Source organism: Rhea pennata, chromosome 2 (genome assembly GCF_028389875.1).
Source record: "Rhea pennata isolate bPtePen1 chromosome 2, bPtePen1.pri, whole genome shotgun sequence".
Taxonomy (NCBI): domain Eukaryota; kingdom Metazoa; phylum Chordata; class Aves; order Rheiformes; family Rheidae; genus Rhea; species Rhea pennata.
Genome location: NC_084664.1, coordinates 132,569,394 through 132,593,072, shown reverse-complemented (window position 1 = coordinate 132,593,072; position 23,679 = coordinate 132,569,394). Strand labels below are relative to the sequence as shown.

General features: G+C 34.0%; 1 protein-coding gene across 2 annotated transcripts in view; it reads left to right on the top strand.

Annotated features, from left to right (window-relative positions):
• Positions 1-23,679, top strand: part of SNTG1 (syntrophin gamma 1) — a 156,912-nt gene that overhangs the window by 29,396 nt on the left and 103,837 nt on the right. For both annotated transcript variants that reach the window (XM_062568243.1, XM_062568242.1), the window contains exons 5-6: positions 1,219-1,262; positions 1,370-1,411. In XM_062568243.1, the coding sequence (XP_062424227.1) occupies positions 1,219-1,262; positions 1,370-1,411 (86 nt within the window). The remainder of the gene's footprint in view (positions 1-1,218; positions 1,263-1,369; positions 1,412-23,679) is intronic.

Genomic DNA, 23,679 nt, shown 5'->3' with positions numbered 1-23,679 from the left:
TGCCATGTGGCTGTGCTAAGGATCTTGGATACGGAAAAAGCTATTTAACCCAGAGCTTTGCAGGCTTGATTCTGCTGTCCTCCAATTGCTTTCCAACTCTTTTTTAGATGTCTAAATAATAACGGGGCCCTTGATGCAATTCTTAAAACCAGTGTTGCATAGAAGGTGCTTCCGTCATGTACAGATAACCCCCAAATTAACACATGCAAGCTCAGTGTCTGAAGCAGAATAATGAGATTTGCATTTATCTCAAAAAAAAAAGTTATTTTATCTTCCAATATTTTAAACCTTCTTTGCTACACCTACTAATACCAGTCCTACAAATGCTGCAGTAAAATTTGTGTGAATATTGACATTGGTCCTGCTACTCATGTGACTAAATCAAAAGTTGTTGGATCAAGTCAAATCTCCAACTTTTCTAAACAGTCTTTTCTGTGATGTTTTGGAATGCTATAGCTAAATAATTCCATATCATCTGCTACTTAATTCTCATGTTAGGAGTTAGTCATTTCTTTATAGATACTTAAATAATTTCTATTATATTTCTTCTGTATTTATAAATTACATATTCCTATAACACAACTGAATAGTTAAAGATTTTAACTATGGAAATTGATTTTGTAAATTGCCTCACAATTTACAGATTATCATAGTGTTTTTTTAAGATCAAATTCAATTTTGCTGGTGATTTTGTATAATAGTCTAAGTGTTTGGCTGTTCAACATATAAGGTCCATATATACTTTACTGAGCTTATCAAATTTTGCAGGACTTCAACTTTGCGTGGTAACTGCTTATAAATTAAAAATTGTCCTTGATAAGTACATCTTATAAGTCTCCATGTTGCTTTTTTCCTCAGAATTTGTGAGAAATAATTGCTCAATTTCATTTGAGAAGTAATCTCAAGAGGACAATATTGCAGTATGCCATAACTCATCGTAAGGATATGCAAAATGTTAGACTAGTGTATGATGTTTCAGAGTCATATAATTCAACTGGATAGACTATTTCATAGTAGCATTTATATGCTGATATTTTGGGCTAAATTAAAAAAAAAGAATCCAAGTAATTTATTTAGAAGTTGTATTTTTAATTTATTTTTTATTATTTTTAAAAGACTAAGTCTGTGGAAAAAAATATGACATGAATTAGAAATATGTATGCAATAAATATATCATGTTTTATACAAAATGAATGAAAATATGCTTTCTATTTTCAGCGGAACTTTCAGGGTTGCTCTTTATAGGAGATGCAATTCTACAGGTAAGTAAAATTGCAAGTTCTTTTATTTATGGTTTTCTAGAAAAGTATAATGAAGTCTGTACTTATGAAATGTAGAGTAAGTTTTCTCTCTATCTTTTTGATAACAGATTAATGGAATTAATGTGAGAAAATGCAGGCATGAAGAAGTGGTGAGCTTTTCTATTTTTTAGTCTTTTTGTCCTTCCCAGTTGTTGAGATGATAGTGTGCACTGATAGCAGAGCACTGCATCAATCGCGTCGTTATTTCTAAACAGATATGATGGTACCTTCTAGCATGGCAAGCAGCTTAGTGCAGAGTGCAGTGTCTTCTGTGTAGATTTCTGTTATTGTCCTTTGATAGGTTTTTCTATATGAGAGATAATAATTTTATGGCCAGAATTTTGGCTATATGTATATTTACAACCTTTCTTCTCTTGGGTTGTAGCTATTAAATTTCAGCAGCGCTACTCCTTTCTGGCTGTTTTGAGGTCATTTTAATTTGAAAAGCTGTTATTTGCACTACGCTGGTGAGTTGTTGTTAGCTTTTTTAACACTACTTAAAAATCCAAACAAAACTATTCTTCTGCCTTTTGTTCACTTCGGATGATGTACTCCTCCTTCAGTTAAGCCATTAATTGCATGGGCTTAAAACAGCAGTGTATTAAGGAGATTCTTTCCAGAGAAGCCACATGTATTTCAGAGCTGTATAGTAGCCCAGCCCCCTTGGTAGGTCATCTTTGCTAGAAGTATCTTGTGCTTTTGTTACACTTGACTTTCTGATTACTTTCAGAAGTAGGGAACTCTATACTTCAGAGAAGAACACAAGAAATGACATTACCAAAGAAATTATCTGTAAATCCTGTGCAGGTCTATAGGATTCATATTTGTATTTTTACAATAATACAATAATGTTATATCCGAAAGCTTACTTACCCAGTTTGCTGCGCAGACGTGAAGAGGCTCTGTGCTTAGTACTGCGTTCTGTTATGTGGCACTGATTGTATGCCATTCAGGTATAAAAGCTTGAGTCAAAAGATAGATAATGATGATGTTCTGATGAACAAACTAGTGCAGCATGAAGCAGTAGATCGTTCTGCTGTTTTACCTCTCAGAGTGCATTTGTGCACTGGATTTGTGTTGGAAATTTGTGTTGCAAACCATGCATCGTTCTTCAGAGCCTTAAACATACCACCTTCTGTATACACACAGGCTAACAGTCATATTTACAGTCCTTTTAAGCTTTGCCTCTGCAGTAGTGATTAGATTTTAAACTTTTATAAGCTTAACTATAGTTATTTAATTTAATATGCATTAATATGATAAATCTCTCAATAGGATTTCAATAGGTTGTTAGAGTTTCAAGGCATGAAATGAAGTATTAATAAAAGTGCACACTTTTATACCCACAAAGGCATATTGAAAGCTGGTATGACAACGCTAGAACTATTTTGTGTTCTCTATTAAATCTCTAGATTTAAGACAATCTCTAACTATTAAAATAATACATAAATCTGTTTGCTATTTGTAATCAGATTTATACGCTTCCCAGGAAAAAAAGATTTTGTAAAAGCCAGAAGACGCAGATTGAATAGAGTAGCAAGAATCATCGCGTCTATTTTCTTTTATACCTTACTTGTCCTTTGTAATCTGCTTCTTAAGCTCTTTATAGCTAATGCTCTCAGAACAACAGAAAAAAAAAGTTATGGTATCTTGCCCATTTTTAATATACTTTTGTGTATGTACAAGTGTTCACTTTTAATAAGCAGGTAAGTCTTAAGTTAAATACTTATTATTAAGGATAGCAGAGATAATTAATAATTAAGAACAATTCTTAAGAATTAAGAATAAATGCTGGGCAACATTAGATAACAACCCATATGACATTTTATAAACTATGTGGGAAAGGAGTTATAAGCATAAAATAAACATAAAAAACAAAGCAAACAAATTCTAACCACTTACCTCATAAATCTTTTTAAAAATATTCACTGTCATGTGATCTATGCATGTAAGGGTTGGAATAAGTGCTTTTAGGCACACTCCTGTAAATCCTGCAAAATTTTTAAGCAAAATCCTGTAAAAAAAAAAAATCCATGTAAACCATGGTAATGCTTGCTGCTGTGGTAGCATTAGATACAGTCACGGGTTGTATAGTAAGCTGTGACTTTAGGCCTAGCCCTCGGGAAAGGGCTGGTCTGCACCTATAGCAGGAGCTCTAGGTGGCATTTCGTCTGCAGAATGTCCTGTGGAGACAGAGCTGGTCTAGAGCTCCTGCTCCTGCTCTGTGGGTCTTTATCTAACACAGGATCCCTAGCTCTGATCTCAAGGTTATAGAGAAGCTAGGAAGCGTGTGGAGCATACTTGCTCAAAGTGGGGAGTGGAACAGCAGGGCAGGGTTAATTTTCAATCTTTGTCACACCTAGGTAGTTTTAAAATGACCAAGAAATGGATATAAACTTTGAATTTTGTTTCCTTCTGAATCTTTGTGCTTAATTATGACCTGACAGGTATTACGCGAGAGTAGATTAGTGGCTTTGGGGTGTTTTTAATGTCTTATAAAATATTCTTTTTAAACCAGTGTGTGTTCTGTGAAGCATGTCAAGCTGAAGCTGCACAGAGCAATTTCATACTTGTTTAAGTATCTGTAGTCTGCATGCTATAAACATTCATTCCTCTATTTTTCTGTTGAAAAATTCAGGTCTACAACTTTTTATTCCTTGCAGAAATATTTTAAGCAAATGTCATATCTTCATAGCTCTGCAGTGAAAAGTCTGCAACATAATCAATGCAGTCTGTTGCATTTTAGTGATGATAATTGGCCCTGATATTTCACCGTGCTTTACTGATAACTGTACTACACAAATTAAATCATTTTCCATTTGAATTTCTAAATTAAGTAGTTTGATCAACTCTTTTCAGTGTTGTCTTTCACAGTAGGTAGAATCTGTCCCCAGTATTTGAGTGAATTTAGTTGGTTTAACAGTTTTGGGCACTCCTTTGCTGTCCTTTCTTGTCTTGCATTCTTTATTAGACCTGGTAAAGCATTCACAGATGCACAGATCATGTTAACCCACAAATATATCATGATTTGAAGCCTGAGTCTGACAAATAGGTAGATAGATAGGTAGACAGACAGAGAGATGGGGCTGTTATAAAAAATAATTCAGTTTTTAGTGTACCTTATTGGGGGCCTAAGTTCATTTTCTTTCTGAATATTTGTAGTTTTAACTGAATAACTTAATTTTGAGTTCAGTTTTCCATTTGTACAAAGTGAGAATGTTTTTCATCATAAGGATATTACGAGTTTATGTTAAAAACTGAATGTCAGCTTGCTATTCAGCTTGAGTTGTAAGGGACATCCTCTGAATACCACCTAACAGTGCTTCAGTCTTAGTGCTCTCCTTGGGCTAAAGAAAAAAATATATGCTCTCTGTGGTGAAATATCAGTATGGGAGGAGTTTGAGAAACAACAACAACAAAAAAAAATCTAATGATCCTCTTAAAAAAATGTCTGTCAACATCATACTATCAATTTATCCCCTCAAATGCTTTATATAGCTGAATTTGGAGGAAGGGAGGGTCCTGTATTTATTTATTTATTTATTTTATTTATTTAGCATGAGTTTATACTCTTTCTACTCTGTATTTATTCATTATTTCTTTTCCAGTCCACTCTCCATTCCATTTTACAATGCTTTTTAAAAGCTGAGATTAAGGGTGACGTGCATGGACAAAGCATACAACTTTAGGCTTCTATCTGTTGAACTTGCTCCAACAACGCATAACCTTTCAAGCCACATGCATAGTCTTTTAAGGGCTCTCTGTGAATAGGATTAGTTATAATCTTGGAAATGAATTTATCTGTAGCCCGTACCTCCATTTATTATCCAAACATAAAACAAAGATAGATAGGCTACCACTGATATAATGGTTTTCTAATCATACACAGAGACATTTTTATGTGGGACTTAACACTGCACCAATAACAATGAAAAATTTTGGGAGAGAGACAGAGGCTGTGCAGTGAGCTACTTCCCTTGAGTCACTACACTGTGGTCCAGAGTAGCAGAATATCTACCAATTTTTCCATACTACCAAGAAGCTTGTGTTGCATCTACCACTCTTATTGAATCCAGGACTGTGTTACAATGTAGCAAACCATCTGAGGCTCTGTGGAAGATAGAATTTCACTCAAAGGAAATGGGTCCATGAAGTCAACAGCAAGACTACACTGTTGAGTGAGTGAGAACACTAATATGTTTAAGATATGGTGTCTGTTGTTTATATTGTGAATGAAAGATCCCACATCATATCAACAACTAGGGTTACGTATTGCTGTGGTATCTTTGTATCTTAAAATCTTCTCTCTCTCTTTTTTTTTTCCCCTTATGAAATAGCATCTCTTATCTTAGAGATATCTCTTAGATCTTTGAGCTCTCTTAGAGATTTGAGGGAAATTTAGGCAATGTTTCTAATGAAAATAGAATTTGGATTTAAGGAACTTTCTCATGTGCCAGTTATCATGACTGAGATATGATCCTTGGACAGCAACAGGACAATTCATTGTCCAAGAAAAGCTGATTTAGAGGAGGATGGATATCTTGACTTCATAGGTGTTTTAGACTTTAGTGGGTTTGATATAGAACTGGCTACTCTGTGTAGCGTAATGGTTTGAGTCACCACCTATCTGCTGCATTTTGATCAAGACATCTTTCCCAGCAGAATGACCTGAAATGGGATGTCCATGTGCATTGCAAGGTAGCTTTTGTCCCCTCATTTTCTCTGTGGTGGGGACTTCATACTGGGGTGGTAGCCATACCAGGTTGCTATAAATGACAGACATTCAACAAAACTGACAGCAAAAAAACTGTGGTTGCTAAACTGCAGTCATGTGCAGCTGATGAAATATCTGAGTTGATTTTTGTTTTTAAAACTGTATTTTAATTCAAACTGATTTTTAAACCTACTATGAATAGTTTCAGTAATTTTTTTCATAACTGTTTTTAAACAGAAGAACGAGCATATTGTAGTTAAAGGACAGGATGGGGAACCAAATGATCTGAAATCTCACTCCATCTTGACTTTAACAGATGTATCTTTTGGTAAATTATGGGTTTTTTTGTTATCTTCATTTCCTTAACTGTGAAACAGAGACCTAGACTATAATCAAGTTTTGTTCAGTAAATTGTATAAGGTACTTTAGAATCTGTTATAGGAAAAGATCTCAACAAAATGTGTTCTAATAGTATGCAGTTTGCTGATAGTGATAACAGCAACCTGCAAATATAGCTTAACATCTTCTCATATTGCATTGGCAGAGATATTATTTTGTATAACTCATAGCACTTAGCCGTTTAACTCTTTCCCCTTATTAGGCAGAGCCATAAAATACTGAAGCTGTATAGTCAGAGCTTCTGACAGAAGACTGCAATAATTCTGAAATTTAAACTTGTTAGAGATCCAATAATTTTATTCATAAGAAGAAGCTAGGTTACTACTTTTCCGAACAGCTGTTTTTTTCTACTTGAGACCAATGGATTATAATAGAAGTGCTAACATGACCTTAGCTGCATCTATAGCTAAGAACATCTCAGGTACAATCTCCTTATTTTATTCATTAAATTTGGAGCTAACAATAATCTGTTAAGTATTTCAGCATTGGTTTAGAGTGAGTGTATATCAAGTGGAAAAAAACCCTGGTGGCTTTAAATAGGTTACTGTTTTATTCCATGTAGTAGGAATTCCTTGTATTAGGATACATTTTGGAGCAGAAGTGTTATATGTATTCAGACACTTTTCTCATCTGTTTCTAGCTATGTTTTTCAGTGCTTAAATAAAGAAATATATGCTAAAATCAGTAAAGGCTTGGGTTTATTCAAGTACTATGCTATTGTACTTTTAAAATAAACCAGTCTGTGTTGTATATTTTCCTAATTTATGTTTTCATTTATTTTTCTCAAGATACTTGTAGATATATTGGTTATTTTATGAAGAATATATCTCATAAAAGTACTATCTGTACTAGTAATTTGTAATAGAAAGGAATAAAAAAGTCTTGTTATGACTAATACTGAGCCTGTATAATTAATGTTGTTGCTTCCTTATAGGACTTAGCTACAGTCCTCAAAGCAAACGAAAAATCTGTTGGGGTTTAGTGGGATGGAGTGAAAGGGAGAATCAGCAATTAGTGTGTGACATACTTCAAATAACTGCCATTACTTCCTCCTGTGGCGTGCGGTTCTGTTAATGCTGAAAGCCTGAGCTTCTGTGGAGCAAAGAAAATCGATGGTTGAGCAGAGGTTTTAAAGTGTATACCATCAGATGTGCTTTATGTTTTTTTCTGCTTCCTTATGAAGCAAATCAAAGTTTTTTAAGGTTTGTTTATGTGTTTTTCTATTTTTCCCTCCAGAATCCTTTTGGAAAGATTTTATTCTGTACAGCATCTTTCAACCAAGATGTACCTCAGCTGGGCTTTGGTACAGGGATTCCACTTTGCTTTACTTTGCTATGCACAAATACAATACTATACAATAATCAAAAACTAAGAAAATGCTTGTGAGCATCAGAGCTCCAATATTTTAAATCTTTTTGTGTGGGTAGTTTATGTTTAAAAAGACACAGTGCACTTAGGCAAGGTGTTTCAAGTTTTTTGTTTTACGTGGAATAACTACTCAGTAATCTAGTGAGACTAGACATGAACAGCATAAAGAGCACCAAGGGCCACCCAAAGGAAGAGGCAACAAACATACACAAAGCATTCTGTAAGTTCAAAAAAAATTTAATATTGGAAAAAAGAAACCTTCTATAACAGTTATCATCTCTTGTCACTATTAAAAAAGTTTGCAGTTAGCCATATAGTCTACAAAATACTGTCTGGTATGTAACAACAGTAATTTCTATAAACAAATGAAAACAACCATGTGCTATTGACTGTTGACTGATAGCAAATGCTGACCTCTAAAAGGCAACCTCTGCATTTCTTCTGTCTTGATAGGGGCCCAAGAAAGCGTATCAGGCAAAAGAGAGGGCATGTTGGACAAAATAGAGGGTGTGTAATTAGTTAGCCAAAAGGAATCACAGATAAGAGGCATACTCAATGAAGTGCAAATGTGCATAAACACATGCACAAACACAGTCTTTTGACTTTTTTTCCTGAAGTTACAGTATCTGATTTAACTCTTCAGAATTGTCATTGTTCTGGCTCTAGCAGAATCAGATGGGTGCAGGGAAGTAACTTTTCATCCAGGGGTTATCTAACACCTGTACATATTTTTAGGTCTTTTTTTTTTTTTTTTTCTCTACAATGGGTCTTTGTCTTTTAACAGTTTGTTCGGTGGAGGAGGAAGAGGAAAGGAGAATGGATCCTATATATTTTTCAATAGTATCCAGTGTTGGACTGTTCCAGCCAGATACATGGAGGTTTCCAGATGGCCCACCCCATACTTCTCAGCCACTAGTATGGTACAGTATGGTACTGGTGTTTTGGTATCTGTATGTCAGCACTGGGCCTATTTTCTAGATGTATTCTTTTTTCTTAGTGTTGCCCTGATAGTACTGTTGTCTCCAAGTTCGAATTGGTGCTTCCTGTCTTCCACTAGTTGTTTTGCAAGGCAGTGCCCAGTGCAACTGGTACAGCAGTAAGAGTTTCACAGATCACAAGAAAAACTCTGGTAGAGATGTGATGGCAGAAGCAAGAAATTATTGATTAAAATTTATGAAGATTATCCATTTTTTAGATTTTAGTGCAAAGACTTGCAGTGGTTGTTGCCTCGCTGTACCATTAGTATTTTTTTGATCTAAATGGAAGTAGCCAGTGATCACAGGCTGAAACATTGTTACCAGGATAATGACATATATCATTAAATGAGGTCTACTAAATGTACATAGCTCTGTTCTACTTCACATGCCCTTGTCAAGCCAATACTGATTCAGAATATTTCAAAGGTTCTAATTATGCTGACCCATTAAGAGCAAAGTCCAAGGGAATACTTTGATCAGAATCGGTAAGGGTATTTCTGGATTCCCTGAATATTGAAACTGAATATTCCCTGAATATCTCTTACCTACTTATATAGTATTCTGAATATAGAGCATTTACATATTACTTGGATAGACAGACATAGTATCTTCATAATATCTTCACCATCTCTCAGTCGTCTTAAGGGTTATTAACATCTTTTATGCTATTGTATTTACATGAAAATCTAATACAAAACTCGTTCAAAATCACCTGTGTATTTCAAGACACCATGTATTATTTCTGAATTACTGATCAGGGAGAGAAGCGTGGGTGAGACCTAGCATTTTCCTAGCATCTGCTAACAGATGAAAAAACAGATTTAAAAATCATTAAAATATTATTTTTATATTATTAATCTATATTGATTTATATTATTCATCCTTCCATCAAACAATATGTGTGGTCTTAGAGCAAAATGAATCTACTGCACAACAATGACAACAATAACAAATCTTTGAGACAAAGAACTACTTTTTTTTCCCCAAAAAAACCATCTGGAACTTTGGAATTTGGCAATGACTAGGCATTTCAAATTTTACTCTAACAATTATTACTACAGCTCTTAATATATCAGTAGTTGTCAAAATCTTTATATTTCAACCAGTAAATGTTATCTAAATAGAAGAGAAGAAATTTTTGAATCTTCTTTCTGTATGGCTATTCCTTGATTGCTTTGTTTTAAGTATTATCAGCACTGTTTTGCTTATTTGCTGAATTTTGTAGCATCTGACAGCACAGACAAAATTGTTATCTAAAATTATTGAGGTCTGAGGGGCCTAGAATTTCTAAAGCTGAGGCCTGTACTTCGTGCATTCATTTGCTAATATTCTGACATATTCATCTAGCATCAATGTAACAGAATTTTTAAGAGCATTTTGTTTTTCTCAAGCAAGTTTTGCTTCAGAAAACACATCCACTCTTTTTAACTGTATATAAATCATGGATTTTAGAAGCTATTACAGTCTCAAATGGTAATTAACTGCTTGCAAGAGTAGATTTCTGTGGGATTATTGCCTGATTAGGAAAATGGGAAAGAAAAGGTAAAATGAGAGTTGGAATAAGATAACATTAAATGTGAATTCTGGCTAATCTGATCATTTTAGATGAATAGATCAGATTTTTGCTTAACTTTGAAAGTCAAGAAGACCTCTTGCTATAAACTGATAAACCTGTAATTCAGCACATTTTTATAATTATACTGAAACACAAATTCAGCTTTTTTTTTTTAGTGCTTTGGAATTATTTGCTAATCTCTTTCCTTTGCTAAATATCTGTAAATATCCTCCATTTCATTAATATCCAGTGTGAGTACCTCCAAACTGTTTGTTGCCAAAACCCTTAAAATTTGGATCCTAATGAAAATGATCCTAAAATTTTTGAGGCAATATTGTTCGTGGATATTTCACATTACCTGATAACTGTGTCAGATCCAGTTTCAGCAAATACACACACATACATATATAAATACCAAAAAGTATGAATGTAAGTGCTTTGCAAAATTGTTGACTTTCTTTTTTTGCAAATATTTACAGTGAATAAAGTCTGTTTCTCATCTTCAGCTAGATGCAGTAGTATAATTATTCTATGGCAGAAAAGTTGTCATTGTATCACAAGAAACATGTTCTTATGCATTTTCTCAGCTGAAAATTTACCGCTGTGTTCTCTGATAAAATAAAATATCTTACTCTGAGATTAGATTCTGAGCTGCCAAGAAGCTTAGCAGAGAATATGTTAATCTAAAACATCACTTCAAATAAAAAATTGTCTAAGAATTATGCTTTATGTTGTTGTGAAGTTGATAACATTTAGAGCTGAACAAATAGCAATAGGCTTCTGCATTAATATTTATTCAAATTTGGAACTAAAATTTGATTTCAAACTCTTTTAAGCCCATTCATGTTCATTTTCTTGAGCATTTCTGAGTTGGTGCTTGATTAGTGTGACTATTAATGAAAAGTAAATGTTAAGGTCATATTTGCCAACAGCAAATTTTATATTGAGTATGTAAATGTGAAATTTGCTATTGCCTGGGTGTTTGACCCCAGTCTTGCAGATTACTGTGAGCAAGCCCTTATTCTGGGACTGATCTTTCTTTCACCCCAAATTGGAGCTCTGCCTAGTCACACAAGCAGTTCCAGCCATGTTTTCAAAAAGCAATGCAGCAAATGCTTAAGTCTTTCTCTGTTCAGAATAGATTTAGAAAGTTAAGGATGTACTTCAAAATGCTGTGCTAACTGGGTGTCTTTCCATCTTGAAGCTTTAGGAGCAGAAAAATACCAGTTATTTTGTGTAGTTTACTAATATCTACGCATTTTGATTACTAATGACCTCAACAGCATACAGAACAAAATTTATTTATTTAGTAAATGTATTAAAAATTTCAAATAGAACTCCATTGTGAATGCACTTTGGAATAAATTTGAAGTGTGAATAGTTTGACTGAATGAGCAGGAGATTCACATATGTTTTATAAATCAGCAAGTTGCTTCAGTGTTTTGTTATTCAGAGCTAGAAACTTCAGACTCTATAGTTATAGAGCGTAGACTCTGTTGTTCATTGCTGTAATGAAAAAATATAAAAAGTGCCATGTCATCTAACTGTGAAAACAAAGAACTCAAAATGCCTCAAAATAAAGAATTTCAATAAAATTATTTCCTCTTATTGAGGAGCAGACATTACCTGCAAAATTTGGACACCTTAATTCCAAGTTAGTGTCCAGTTTCTCTTATACCTAATTAGAAGAACATTTCCACGTTCAACCTTACTTAAGAGAATTTTGTTGAAAAAGCAAAACATTCACTCTTAAACTTTTGCTTTTAGCGTCACTTATTCTAGCATGAGAAAAATAGTTCTTTTCATAAAAGCATTCATAGTCATATTTATTCCAATCTAGTCTTAGCTAGATCTAAGAATCATGCAGATATGTTACAAATTTGTTTCTTCTGTGAATCAGTTAGAACATAACTGATACAAACAAGTGTTCTTAATATAACATTAATAATGTTTTCAGCCTTTTTCTTTATTCTGAATATTTTATGAGACTTTGTGTAGGGTATGGAGCCTCTAGAGTGGCTAAGTCTGAATATAAATGCTGAAATACTGCTTTTGGGAAGGTATGCTCAATATTTTGTTCAGTTCACCTTAGGATTTTATGCTCAAATGTGTTGAAATTTTGATTAAAGTAGCTAATACACTATACATATTTTTTTCTAGACTTGTGAATCCTTTATCATGGGCTATATGCCATAATGCCTTCAAAACACAAGCAAAATCTTAATGTTTTGTATATGAGATGTTGATATTATTACCTGTTGTGTTGGTTTTCCCATTGAGTTTGTCAGTAATTTCATGAGTGAAGCTCTGGCCTGTGTTCAGCATTCAGTGTTTTTGTGCTAGCTCTTAGCATCAGGAAGTGATATTCCAGTATAATTTGTCTTTCTGCAGATTATTACCTCATAGTCAAAAACTTGCTTAATAGTAATCAGGAAAATCTATGATAGAGTATTTAGTATGGCATATATGATAATATGTTGTAACCTAAATAAGCTTAATTGTTTGAATTCAAGAGATTGTCTCTTAAATTTCTCTGACTAGATCTAAATGCTTTCAAAGAATCACAGAATCACAGAATGGTTGAGGTTGGAAGGGACCTCTGGAGATCAAATGGTCCAACCTCGCTGCTCAACAGAGTCACCTAGAGCATGTTAGACAGGGTTGCATCCAGGTGGGCCTTGAAGATCTTCAGAGAAGGAGACTCCACAACCTCTCTGCGCAACCTGCTCCCATGCTCCATCACTCTCACAGGGAAGAAATTCCTCCTCACGGTCAGGCAGAACTGCCTGTGCTTCAATTTCTGCCCATTGCCTCTTGTCCTGTCACACAGGACAACTGAAAAGAGTTTGTCCCCATCCCCTTGACACCCTCCCTTCAGGTACTTGTACACATTGATCAGATCCCCCCTCAGTCTTCTCTTCCCCAGGCTGAAGAGGCCCAGCTCTCGCAGCCGTTCCTCACAGGGCAGGTGCTCCAGCCCTCTGATCATCCTCGTAGCCCTACATTGGACTCTCTCCAGCAGCTCCATGTCTGTGTTTTCCTGGGGAGCCCAGAACTGGACACAGTACTCGAGACGAGGCCTCCCCAGGGCTGAGGAGAGGGGCAGGATCACCTCCCTCGACCTGCTGGCAACACTCTTCCTAATGCACCCCAGGAGACCATTGGCCTTCTTGGCCACAAGGGCACATTGCTGGCTTATGGCTATAGAAGGATGAATGTTTCAAAAACACCACCGAAGTCTAGGTAGATGCCATCCACTGTCTAAGCAGGATAGTCGGGCAGCTCCTGTAACTGTTTACTCTATTTCATACCAGTCTCGGCTGATCCATCTTTCAGTATCTGAAAGGCCTGTGAGAGAATCACAATACCAAGAAATTGTTGCTACAGAGAATTAGTAAGTTATAGTTTTGGCTTATTCTTACTTTTTTATTATATTGGACTAAAAGCTACTAAAATTATATTATTTGCATGAGTAATAAAGATAGATTTCAAAAGGATGTTATGCAGATATGATGAATATGAAGAATTTCCACATATGATCTGTGCATTAAAATATGGTATACATTTTGTTTAAAAACAGTTTTTTAATTTTTACATCATTGGATGTAAAATTGGATCTTTGAAGGCAGACACTAATTGTTCTTTGTTCTGAAGAAGCTATATGCAAAGCCATTGGAGATTACTTAATTGTTCAAGTGTTGACAGGTTTTTTTCCTGAATATTCTCCATAACATGTAGCTGAGAGGAAAAGAAAAAAACAATCTCAGCCTCCTGCTGCAGTTAATTTCTGATTATTGTAAAGTCCAATATACCTTTTGCCTAACATGAGAAATTCTCCATAGGCAGGTGGGGGATAGCCTATTGTTCATCTAACTGTAAGCACACTTAAAAACAAAAGAAAGGTGTTATTTTGGATTCTAAATCTAGCTTTTGATGAGTAATTCTATGATGAATAATAGATCTAATAATAGAAATAATAATAGTTTGTTTCCCGCTTGCTATAGCTTGTATGTTCCCTTAAAAGCACAGCTGGGTGCACATAAGAAAAACTGAGGATTTTACTTTGACTTGGTAGCTTTTTATCCTTGAACTTGCTGAAAATATTTAGTTTGGATATCTTTTCAGGATACAGGAGGTAGCTTTCAGGGAGAGAAAGAGAGTCTGTAGGAAGCTTGCAGCCTGATTGCAGGTTGAAAAACCTCTGTAGTAGAACAACAGGCTTTGTTGCAGGGAAGCTGACCCCAGACAGTCTCCAGAGGTGACGGAAAGGAGGCTCCTGTAGCAACTCACCAGATAGTGTGAGAGTTCAACCCTGAGAGCCAGCCAAAGTTGTAGAATTTGTAAGATTTAGGAAAATATCCTAATTCTGAAAAGACATAATGAGCATGAGGTATGCTTATCTATTTTTTCTCACTCAGTAGTTCTGATTTTTATCCAATTAAAGTGTTTTTTTTTTTTTTTTTTTTTTTTTTTTTTGACAAAGAGTGTTAATAAGTGAGTTTTGAAATTCCCACTTCAAGGAAAACTGAACACTCGTTAAACTGAGCTTCATTATATCTGTCTCCAGTCTTGGTCAACTTGGGGCCCATCACAGTTTCTGTAACTATGATCAAGAGTTCTGCTACTTCTTATTGTATATGTACTTGCATAATACTTTTCTCTACTGAAATGCCTATGACAAAATTTAATGCCTTGGCTAGACTACTGTTAACTGGATTCTGTCCAAGATGAAGTAATCTTGTTATGTTTTTCCTGGATGCTGTGCAACCTTTTGGCAAAGCTGTGTAGAAATCTGTAGATGTTGTAATAACACTGGTATAAATTGTTCTTGCATTTCAGTAGGAGTTTTGTTTTATTGTTGTTTTTATCACACATTACATCCAAAGTAGCTTTGATCAATATTTGATTTGAGTAGTGGCAATGGAACCGATCCCAAACAAAATCTGGCTCATAGGTAAATTTCAGAGTGATCATATAAATGAGAGGTCCATACAAATACATATTATTGTAATGAATGCATATAATATCAGTAGAAGATGCAGTATGCATATCAATGTAACTAGTTGAAACAAAATTTTGATTTATTTAAAATATTTGACAGATGGGGGGATTGAGTAGTCTAGCTAGATACATGGTGATGATTGTATCAGTCCCATGCAGTTGTAATTTATAATTGGAAAGCTATCGTAATGCTTCCTGTTGTCCAAAAGAATTCAAGTTTGTGATTTCATATCTTAAATTATTCAAAAAATGCTATTTTGTTTCAACCATGCTAGGAGCCATTCTATGCTATTCCTAACATTTCAAGTATTACTAAGGGATTTACTTGATTCCTTTTAGACAGTTGTTTGGAACTCGTTAAATATATAATTACAAAAATTTCTATTTATGAATTAGCAGGGAAAGATAGCAGGGGCTCAGAAGTTGAATAGATAATAACATTTTAAAAGTGGAATAGCTATGAGAATTTAAAGTAGGGGAGTTCTTAAAACTATATGACTGCACGAATTATTCAGAAGAGTAATTCTAAAGAAGTAGAGCCATTCAGGAAGTAGGTAATATAAAAATAAAGATAGGCACTTCTCTGATCTAACTGTGGCATATACTTCTGGTTCTTTGGGGATGTATTTTTGTTTTCTTAGGTATTTTCTTGTCATAAATAACTGCAGATGATTTTAACACTGAAGTAAAGTCTATAAATTAAATAAGTGAAATTTCAATTCATTCAATGCTTATCCTTTCATCAGAATAATCAAATACAATTTTATTCATACTATGCATATTCCAATATACATTATTGAATTCAGTGTACATTACAATGTATTATGTAACAAAATATTAATCTGACAACAATCAAAATACTATTCTTTGCACTATGCATTATCCTTTTATAAACCAAAATACTGTATCTAATTCCCCTCTCAATTTCATGTTGTTTTGAAAGATAACTCAATCTAAAACTGAATGGCTAAGAATGTATGTGTGCATATTTGTTTCTTTCATGGACCACAGTCCGAGATCATTAGTAGACCATGAAAGAGAGGTTGGGAAGCATTCCTCAAGCCCACCATTTGGAAGAGACTGTTGCTTTAGACTGAAGCTCAACTCCGGTGAGGCTGAGAAAATGCTAGTAGATCACTGAAAGCAATCAAGTGCTTTTTTCTTGCCTACTTTTTTAGTAAAGCCCATTTTTTGGTACCATGATGCTCAATCTGGTAGAAAATAGGAATCTAAGGAATTTAAATTTCTCTTTTTTCAGAATATCATGAAATGTTTGGATGAGGAACTATTAAGGTCATGGAGTTTTCAGTTTTCGTAGGTCAGTTTTAGCAAATGAAGTTCTAGTTCCTTGCTTTACATAGCTTTTGTGTTGGACTGATGACTTTCTAATGATTTGATATATTACAAACTATGATGACCAGTTAATATAGTTTTTAATAAAGCAGAAAATTAGGATACAAGACCTAAGAATGCAAATTAAGCACTTTGCTTATAGCAATATATTTTCTGGATTATCTTTATTAATAATTCTATTATTAATGGAAGAAGAAAAGGAAAATGCTGACAGAGCATTTTTCCAGGCTTTTACTTTACAAATTTTTTTTCCCTCAGAGGTTTTCATCATTATCCTTTACTGATATATTTCTATGTTAATTTTGAAAGGATAAACATGCAACTAAACAGTTATTACAGTCTGTTGCCATTCTGATTGAAAGATTTCTAAACATTTTAATGCTGATTGAGGAGGAAAATAATGTTTAAAGACTTAAAAAACTGATTTTGGACCTTTTAGACATCTTAGAAAATACTCTTATTTCATAGGTTTTTGATGTGCAAGTTTAAAAGCAGATTTTTCTTTCAAAAACGTGATTGTAAACATAATCAGTAAAGTGACAGTATTTACTTCTCTTTTCCCTTTGGATTTGCCCTAGAAAAGAAATTACAGAGTCTGTGTCCTCTGTGTGGCCTATATTTGGTCCTCTGTTTCCTGATGGAAGCTTTGGGGGATTTGTGTGTGAATTAATTGTATTTTCAATAAATTCTGAAATTATTCACTTTCTCCTACCTCCTCATTACACTTACACGTGTTACTTACATCTCATTATTTTAGTCATTTCTTATGAACAAATTGTGTAGATGTCTCTCAGTGTTAGCTTATGCAAATGGCTTGCTTGTAGTCCATTCAAGGACATAGGCTGGAAAGTTGATTACATCTTTATTTCAAAATGCAGATCACTTAGTTTTTTACTAAAACTTTATATACAGCTCTTGAGGTCGCATGTTTTCTGTGCTCTAAAGTCTGTATGACTGCGAAAATAGGTAGGGCAAAGATCAATGGCAGAAGCCAGAAGACAACTGTATGACATTCTGCGTCTGAGAGGACACCTGATGGTCTAGCTCAAATGAATGCTGTGACATAATTAGGAATAATCCTATTTCTAAATGGTCATTCTGATGGGACTTGCCAAAAGGCATCAAGTCCTGAGTCTTCGTGTGTATTGTTCCGAAATGATCCTTTATATAGTGTTTTCATAACTGGAGGGTTCACAGAGTAAGTGCTACCTTGAATCAGGTCCTACCAATACAACGTTAGCGTCCGGCCGTCTTTTAAAAGATTGCCTGGAGAAAGACGCATGCAGTAGAGGGTTCGGAATAGCAGAGCATGTCTTCCTGCAGCCGTGTCTCATGCACCATTCTGCCCTGCATTTCCTATAGCCTTGTTTGAAGAAGCTCCTGGTTTCAGTGGACAACTTATTTGGTTTGGTTTGAAGTATCTAACAGAGGTTTTGGAACCAGACAGCAAAAAGTTAAAAAACTACACTTATGGTAAAATCAAAGTACATTTTCAGCTCTTCTGACTGAGTAAAACTGCTATTATAAAATAGTCTTTTAGTTTGCTGTGTCAGTCAATAAGAAATTTTCTGAAAAGGATGAAAAGCTGTGACAGTTTTAGCTGTTATATTTTATTCTATTTAATAAAATAGAATTTATTTTAACTATTGTATTTTATTCTATTTTATAGAAGATTAACTTCTGTTGTTGGCATATATTGTGATAAATATTAGATCACAGGAATCTGAAAGTAAATACATTTCAAGGCACTTCTGTATTTGCCTTGAACCTTTAACCTTGAGCCTTTATGACAGTGTACCACAATGAATATTCTGTTATCTACTTACAGAGTTGATGATGAAAAGTATACTGTGTAACTCTGCACAGTGGCTAGGAAGGTATCTTCTGTTTTATTTTTCAGATGTGTATAACTCAAAGTATTCATTAAAGAAATGGATTTTGTTTTAAGTTCAATATGGAGTGGAATTTACTCCAGTTCAGGAGGCCTGCAAATCTTGGGGAATATATGAGTCTTCTCTTTTAGTCTTTACCACTTTATTGGTGGGTAAATTTTACTTGTAATTTAAGAGTAGGTTTATAGCTTATTCAGGAAAGAATACTAATTGAAATCAGAGAAATGTCATGATTCAGTGCTTTCCTGAATATACTGAGAAAGGCTTCAGCACATATGCAGATGTTTTCTTGAACTAGGACTTCAAATGTTTTTTATAAAATTAAAGGGTAATATCATTACAGAAACTATTGAAAATTCAGATCAGTATTATTATTATTATATAGCAATTTTATTTGGTATTATCACACACCATCATAAAATTCACCCCTTCAAACTGACCCTTTGCAGTCATTACAATTAATTTAATACAAATATAAACACTGTTGCTTCAGAACTTCTAACTCTAATATTTAGCACAGCTACTGCTTCATAGGAAAACAACTGCTTGTCTCACCTCAGTCATAAAGATGCATTATATACATTTATATAATGTACTTTGCAGCAGAAGTAAATTAATTCTTGATCCCCTGGTAGTAAATTTCTACTTTGTTTTAGAAAGTTTGATGATAGTGTTTGATGATAGTGTTTAATGATAGTTCTTCTCACATCAAATAACTACATAAAAACAAAAAAAATATGATATCTAAAACAGTACCTGGAATTTAGGGGCAGTATTGCGCATTAGAGGAAATAAAAAATAAAACAAAATCCATTAATAACAGCAATAGTATTAGCAATACTAAATTGCTTTTGTTTATGTAATTCATAGAATAACTGTATTAACACACTAAATATTACTACTATTCATTATTAACTATTAAAGTGAAAACCTGGCATAGTCAGGTGAATTAATACACCCAAAATGTAGGAGTTTATAGAAAAAAATTACCTCTCGAGTATTCAGTACAACCCCTAGAAATAAAACATGATATTACCTTTGAGTGTTCTAGAGAAGGAGAAAATCTGTTTAATGGTGTCTGCTCATGCGTTTTCTGCAACCAAGAATGCAGTGTTTCCTAAATCATCAGGTGAAATGCATACAGGCCTCTTCCAAAGGGGCATTTCCATAACTTCTTTGGCAGAATGTCATCTTGTTAGGTCTTAGGAATGCTAGGTCTGCTACCGAGTTATATCTTCCAGTGGAAATATTTGTCGGGAAAAGATTCCATGGATTTAGCCATATAAGTTTATCTCAAGTTCACCCAACAGTTCGCATATGATGAAAAAGAGTCCCAATTTAGAAGCTGCTGTGTGTTTATTTTGAAATTTTTTGAAATAATGTCCACCTTTATTCAGAATTAATTTTCCTTCTAAATTTCCTTTAGAAGTTGGATCAAATTACATCTTTTCAAAATATTTTTCAAAATATTTTGATTTCATACAAATTTAGACAGAAAAAAATGAAAACGTCTTTTTCATGCCTGTTTTTTTCCTTTTAGCAGCGATGAACTGGAAGTTACATACTCATACAGCTATAATTCATTAATATTGAAAAGCTTTTTATACAGAGTGGGGATAAGGCTCTGATTTAGTCCCAGGACTGATATGGATTGCTGTTTGTGGCTCATATTGTCTTTGGAAATTTGACCGTGCAATTATTATAGGAGTACCATTTCTTAAAATAGCCCCTTTTGTTTTAAAAGAAAGCAATTCATCATGGACTCACTGAATTCATCAGGTAAGCAGCTAGATTAAATGAGACATACAAAGTACTGGTTTCTCTAGTGTTGGATCTGGATCATTTTCACTAGAAATGTGATCAGTGAACTACTGGTACAAAGGACAAGGAGATAAAAACTTACTTTAAGTTCAGTCACCCTTTTAATCAGGCCTTGAAAATTGCAGTCTAAGTCCTATCCTTTAAAAGGCTTGTGCAGAGCAATTATAAATAACAGACCTAGTAGATCCACAGAGCTATGTTAGGACAATAATACGAATTTTATAAGGAGGCTAGGAGTGGTTATTGCCATGGTGTTGATGAGATGTTGATGAGCTGCTTTGTGTTCCAACTTCTCCCTGTCTTCATTAGACACTGCTTATTATACTCAACAAATTAATGACTAGAAGCTAAATAATTAAATGACATATCTTGTGCTGTGCAGACCTGTAACAGTGCTTGAAAAACTCATAATGTGCCTTATCCAGAGGACTGAGATTTTTTTTAGTAGATTTGAATTAACATTACAACTTAGTCTCATAAACCTTCATAATTAAAGAAAAAAAAATTCTGTTACAGTCTTTATTTGACAAAAGGAAGTGATTGGTACAGGAAATCAGCGAGCAGTCAGCAATTGTAAGCACTGTCCCTAGTAAAAATTATTTTTGAAAGTACCAATGGTTTTATAGAATAAAAAAATGGTGGTTTTTTTTAATTTTCTGACAAAAGATGGTACCACTTTAATGCCACTGTTCAGCCTTCTGCAATAAACCCCTCTCCTGGAATGGGAGCCCGGCAGAATACCTTTTTAAAAATTTGTACACTAAAACATCAGAAATTTAAGATAATTATACAAGTAAACATTGCCAAATCAGAAAAATCCTGAAAGTTTTCTCAATGACTGTAATTTATTAATATAGCTTTATTTTATTTTATTATATTTTATTTTTGCAGGATATAGAAAATAATCCTTAGCTTTTTAGTCCTTAGTCATTTTTTATGCTATGTATTATATATAACAGGCACTGGTAAAAATCAGAATAGTTAGCTACTCTGATCAACTTAGCTTTAAGTTTCCTTATAAAACAGAGACTATACTGTAATTCTATAAAGGCTGTATAAAGAATTTTGACAAGTCTACTTCCCCCCTACGTTAAAAGAAAACTTGAAATATTTCTTGAATTATGACTGCAATAAATTTCCGACACATACATTGTCAGTAATAGTGTCTGATTGGCAATGTATACAGATTAAATGTGAGAGGTTTTTTTTCCCTCTCTTAACTAAGAAAGCAGGATGGTTGAACAGATATCTATCTATTTATTTATCTAAAAATCATGCTATCATTAACAACCAATTTCTTCAGTCTGTCCTTGAAGTGGGTTTAGTGGTAAGCACTCATCATTGCCTTGCTCATGAAATATGGTATCAATTCTTCAAATAAACATGGATATCCTTGAACAAATATATTCATTTTTCATCAACACACATTTTGCAAGTCTGAACAAGCACTACATTTGCGTGCAGTCCTCATTTTACCATAGCACTACAAAGTTTTCATCTAAATTAGTGGGAGGCAATGAGAGAGAGAGAAGAAAGAATTAATATATCAGACACTCAGACTGTTGGGAGAATATTCCATTCATACCTGTAAAGGTCTAGGAATTCGTACCTGAATTTTATTTTCCAGTCAGGCTACTTGACTGTTGTTGTTTTCAACATTTACTTTTTCCATAATGTGGAGACATAACTGTCCATAACAACAAGTCAAATTACTTTTGACTGTTATATTATCTTTTTTTTTTATTGTAAATATCAGTTAATTTCCCTTTCATGAGCATGAGCTTCCCTGGTATACCATAAAAACATTCCTTGGTAAGAGTAGATTTCCTATTATACCTCATTCTTTTTCTACACGGAGAAGTGACAGTGTGGCATGGTACATGAAATCTAAGAAGGAATGTGAACACAAGGTAAATGAATCCTGTAAGTCATGCTTGATTGAAAACAGGTCAGTGATTATTCATCTTTTTATTTAAAATAAAAATAAACTTTTTAACAGAGAGCTTGAAAAGATTAATTAATTAACTTAATTTAAAATCTCATTTTCTTCTATTAGAATTATTTCCTAGAATGATTTTGATAATAACTAGCAAGTAAATGAAATGGAATTGAGGGCTCATGTGTCTTCTTGGTCATAATAATTAAGTAGGGTGGGTTTTTTTTGTTTTTAGTCCTTTTAAATGTAATTATTCTGCAGATAAAAATCCATTCAGTTTTTGGATTATACACTTCATATACTCCAAAATATACTTTAGTGAAATAAGTGTGGCTGAATTCAACTAAATTGTGAACCAGCTTAAATTTTTTCTCGTATGAGATAAAGAGGTTTTGAGAGAGAGAGAGAGAGAGTTAAGAGAAAAGGGTCATAGTAGACTGCTTATGGCAACTTCTAGCGTTAATGGAACAATGTTATCAAATGAAATCACCTAGACTTGTGGCTTATTTAAATCTTGGAAGAAGAAAAAATCAAGGGCAAAGTTTACTGACTCAGCTTCTTTCACAGATGTTGTCCACTTATTTGTACATATCTTAAAAGGTGTTTATTTACACACACATTCATATAAATATACACACTGTGTTGCAAAGTATAGTTTGACAACCACTGTGTTATCTTAAAGAAACAGTAAAGAACCTAAAAATTCAGAATGGATTTCAGATACATAATCAAATATGCTGTCATCAGATTGTTACTATTCTATAGCAACTCTATAGTGTGGCATGGGGAGCATTTTGTATGAATCAAAGTTTACATTTTTCTTGAAGAATTACTTTAAATTAGCTTAACATACTGGAATAACTCCACTTGAAAGCATCCCAGTATAATTGCATGCAATTAAATCAGAATGGGTTATCAATATGCTTGTTCCTATATATTGCTGTGTAACAGTAATCCTCCATAAATTGATTTACTAGGCTTTCTCAGAAGAAGCAGCATGAGAGAAAAGTTACTTGTATGTTATTCAAATACCATGAAAACATAGCAGAAATGGGACAAACATGTGCTAGTTCAAGAAATTTGCCTGGTATGTTATAGCTTCTTTTATAGCCATCCAAACATTTCTCCAGCACTTCACACCAGAAGTGCAGTCGCTAGAGGAGGAGCATGGTGCAATCATCAGTCTTTCTAGGATCAGGTGAAACTGACCCTTTAAGAATTTCTGGGTAATAAAGCAAGAAGGATCGAAGATATTTGTTTGCTGAAACCCACAATTTATGTGACCTGACATGTCTTCACTCTCTTGCTATAAAGGGATTTCAATGTTAAGTCTCTGCTTGAAAGTACAACGTTTTGCTTAGG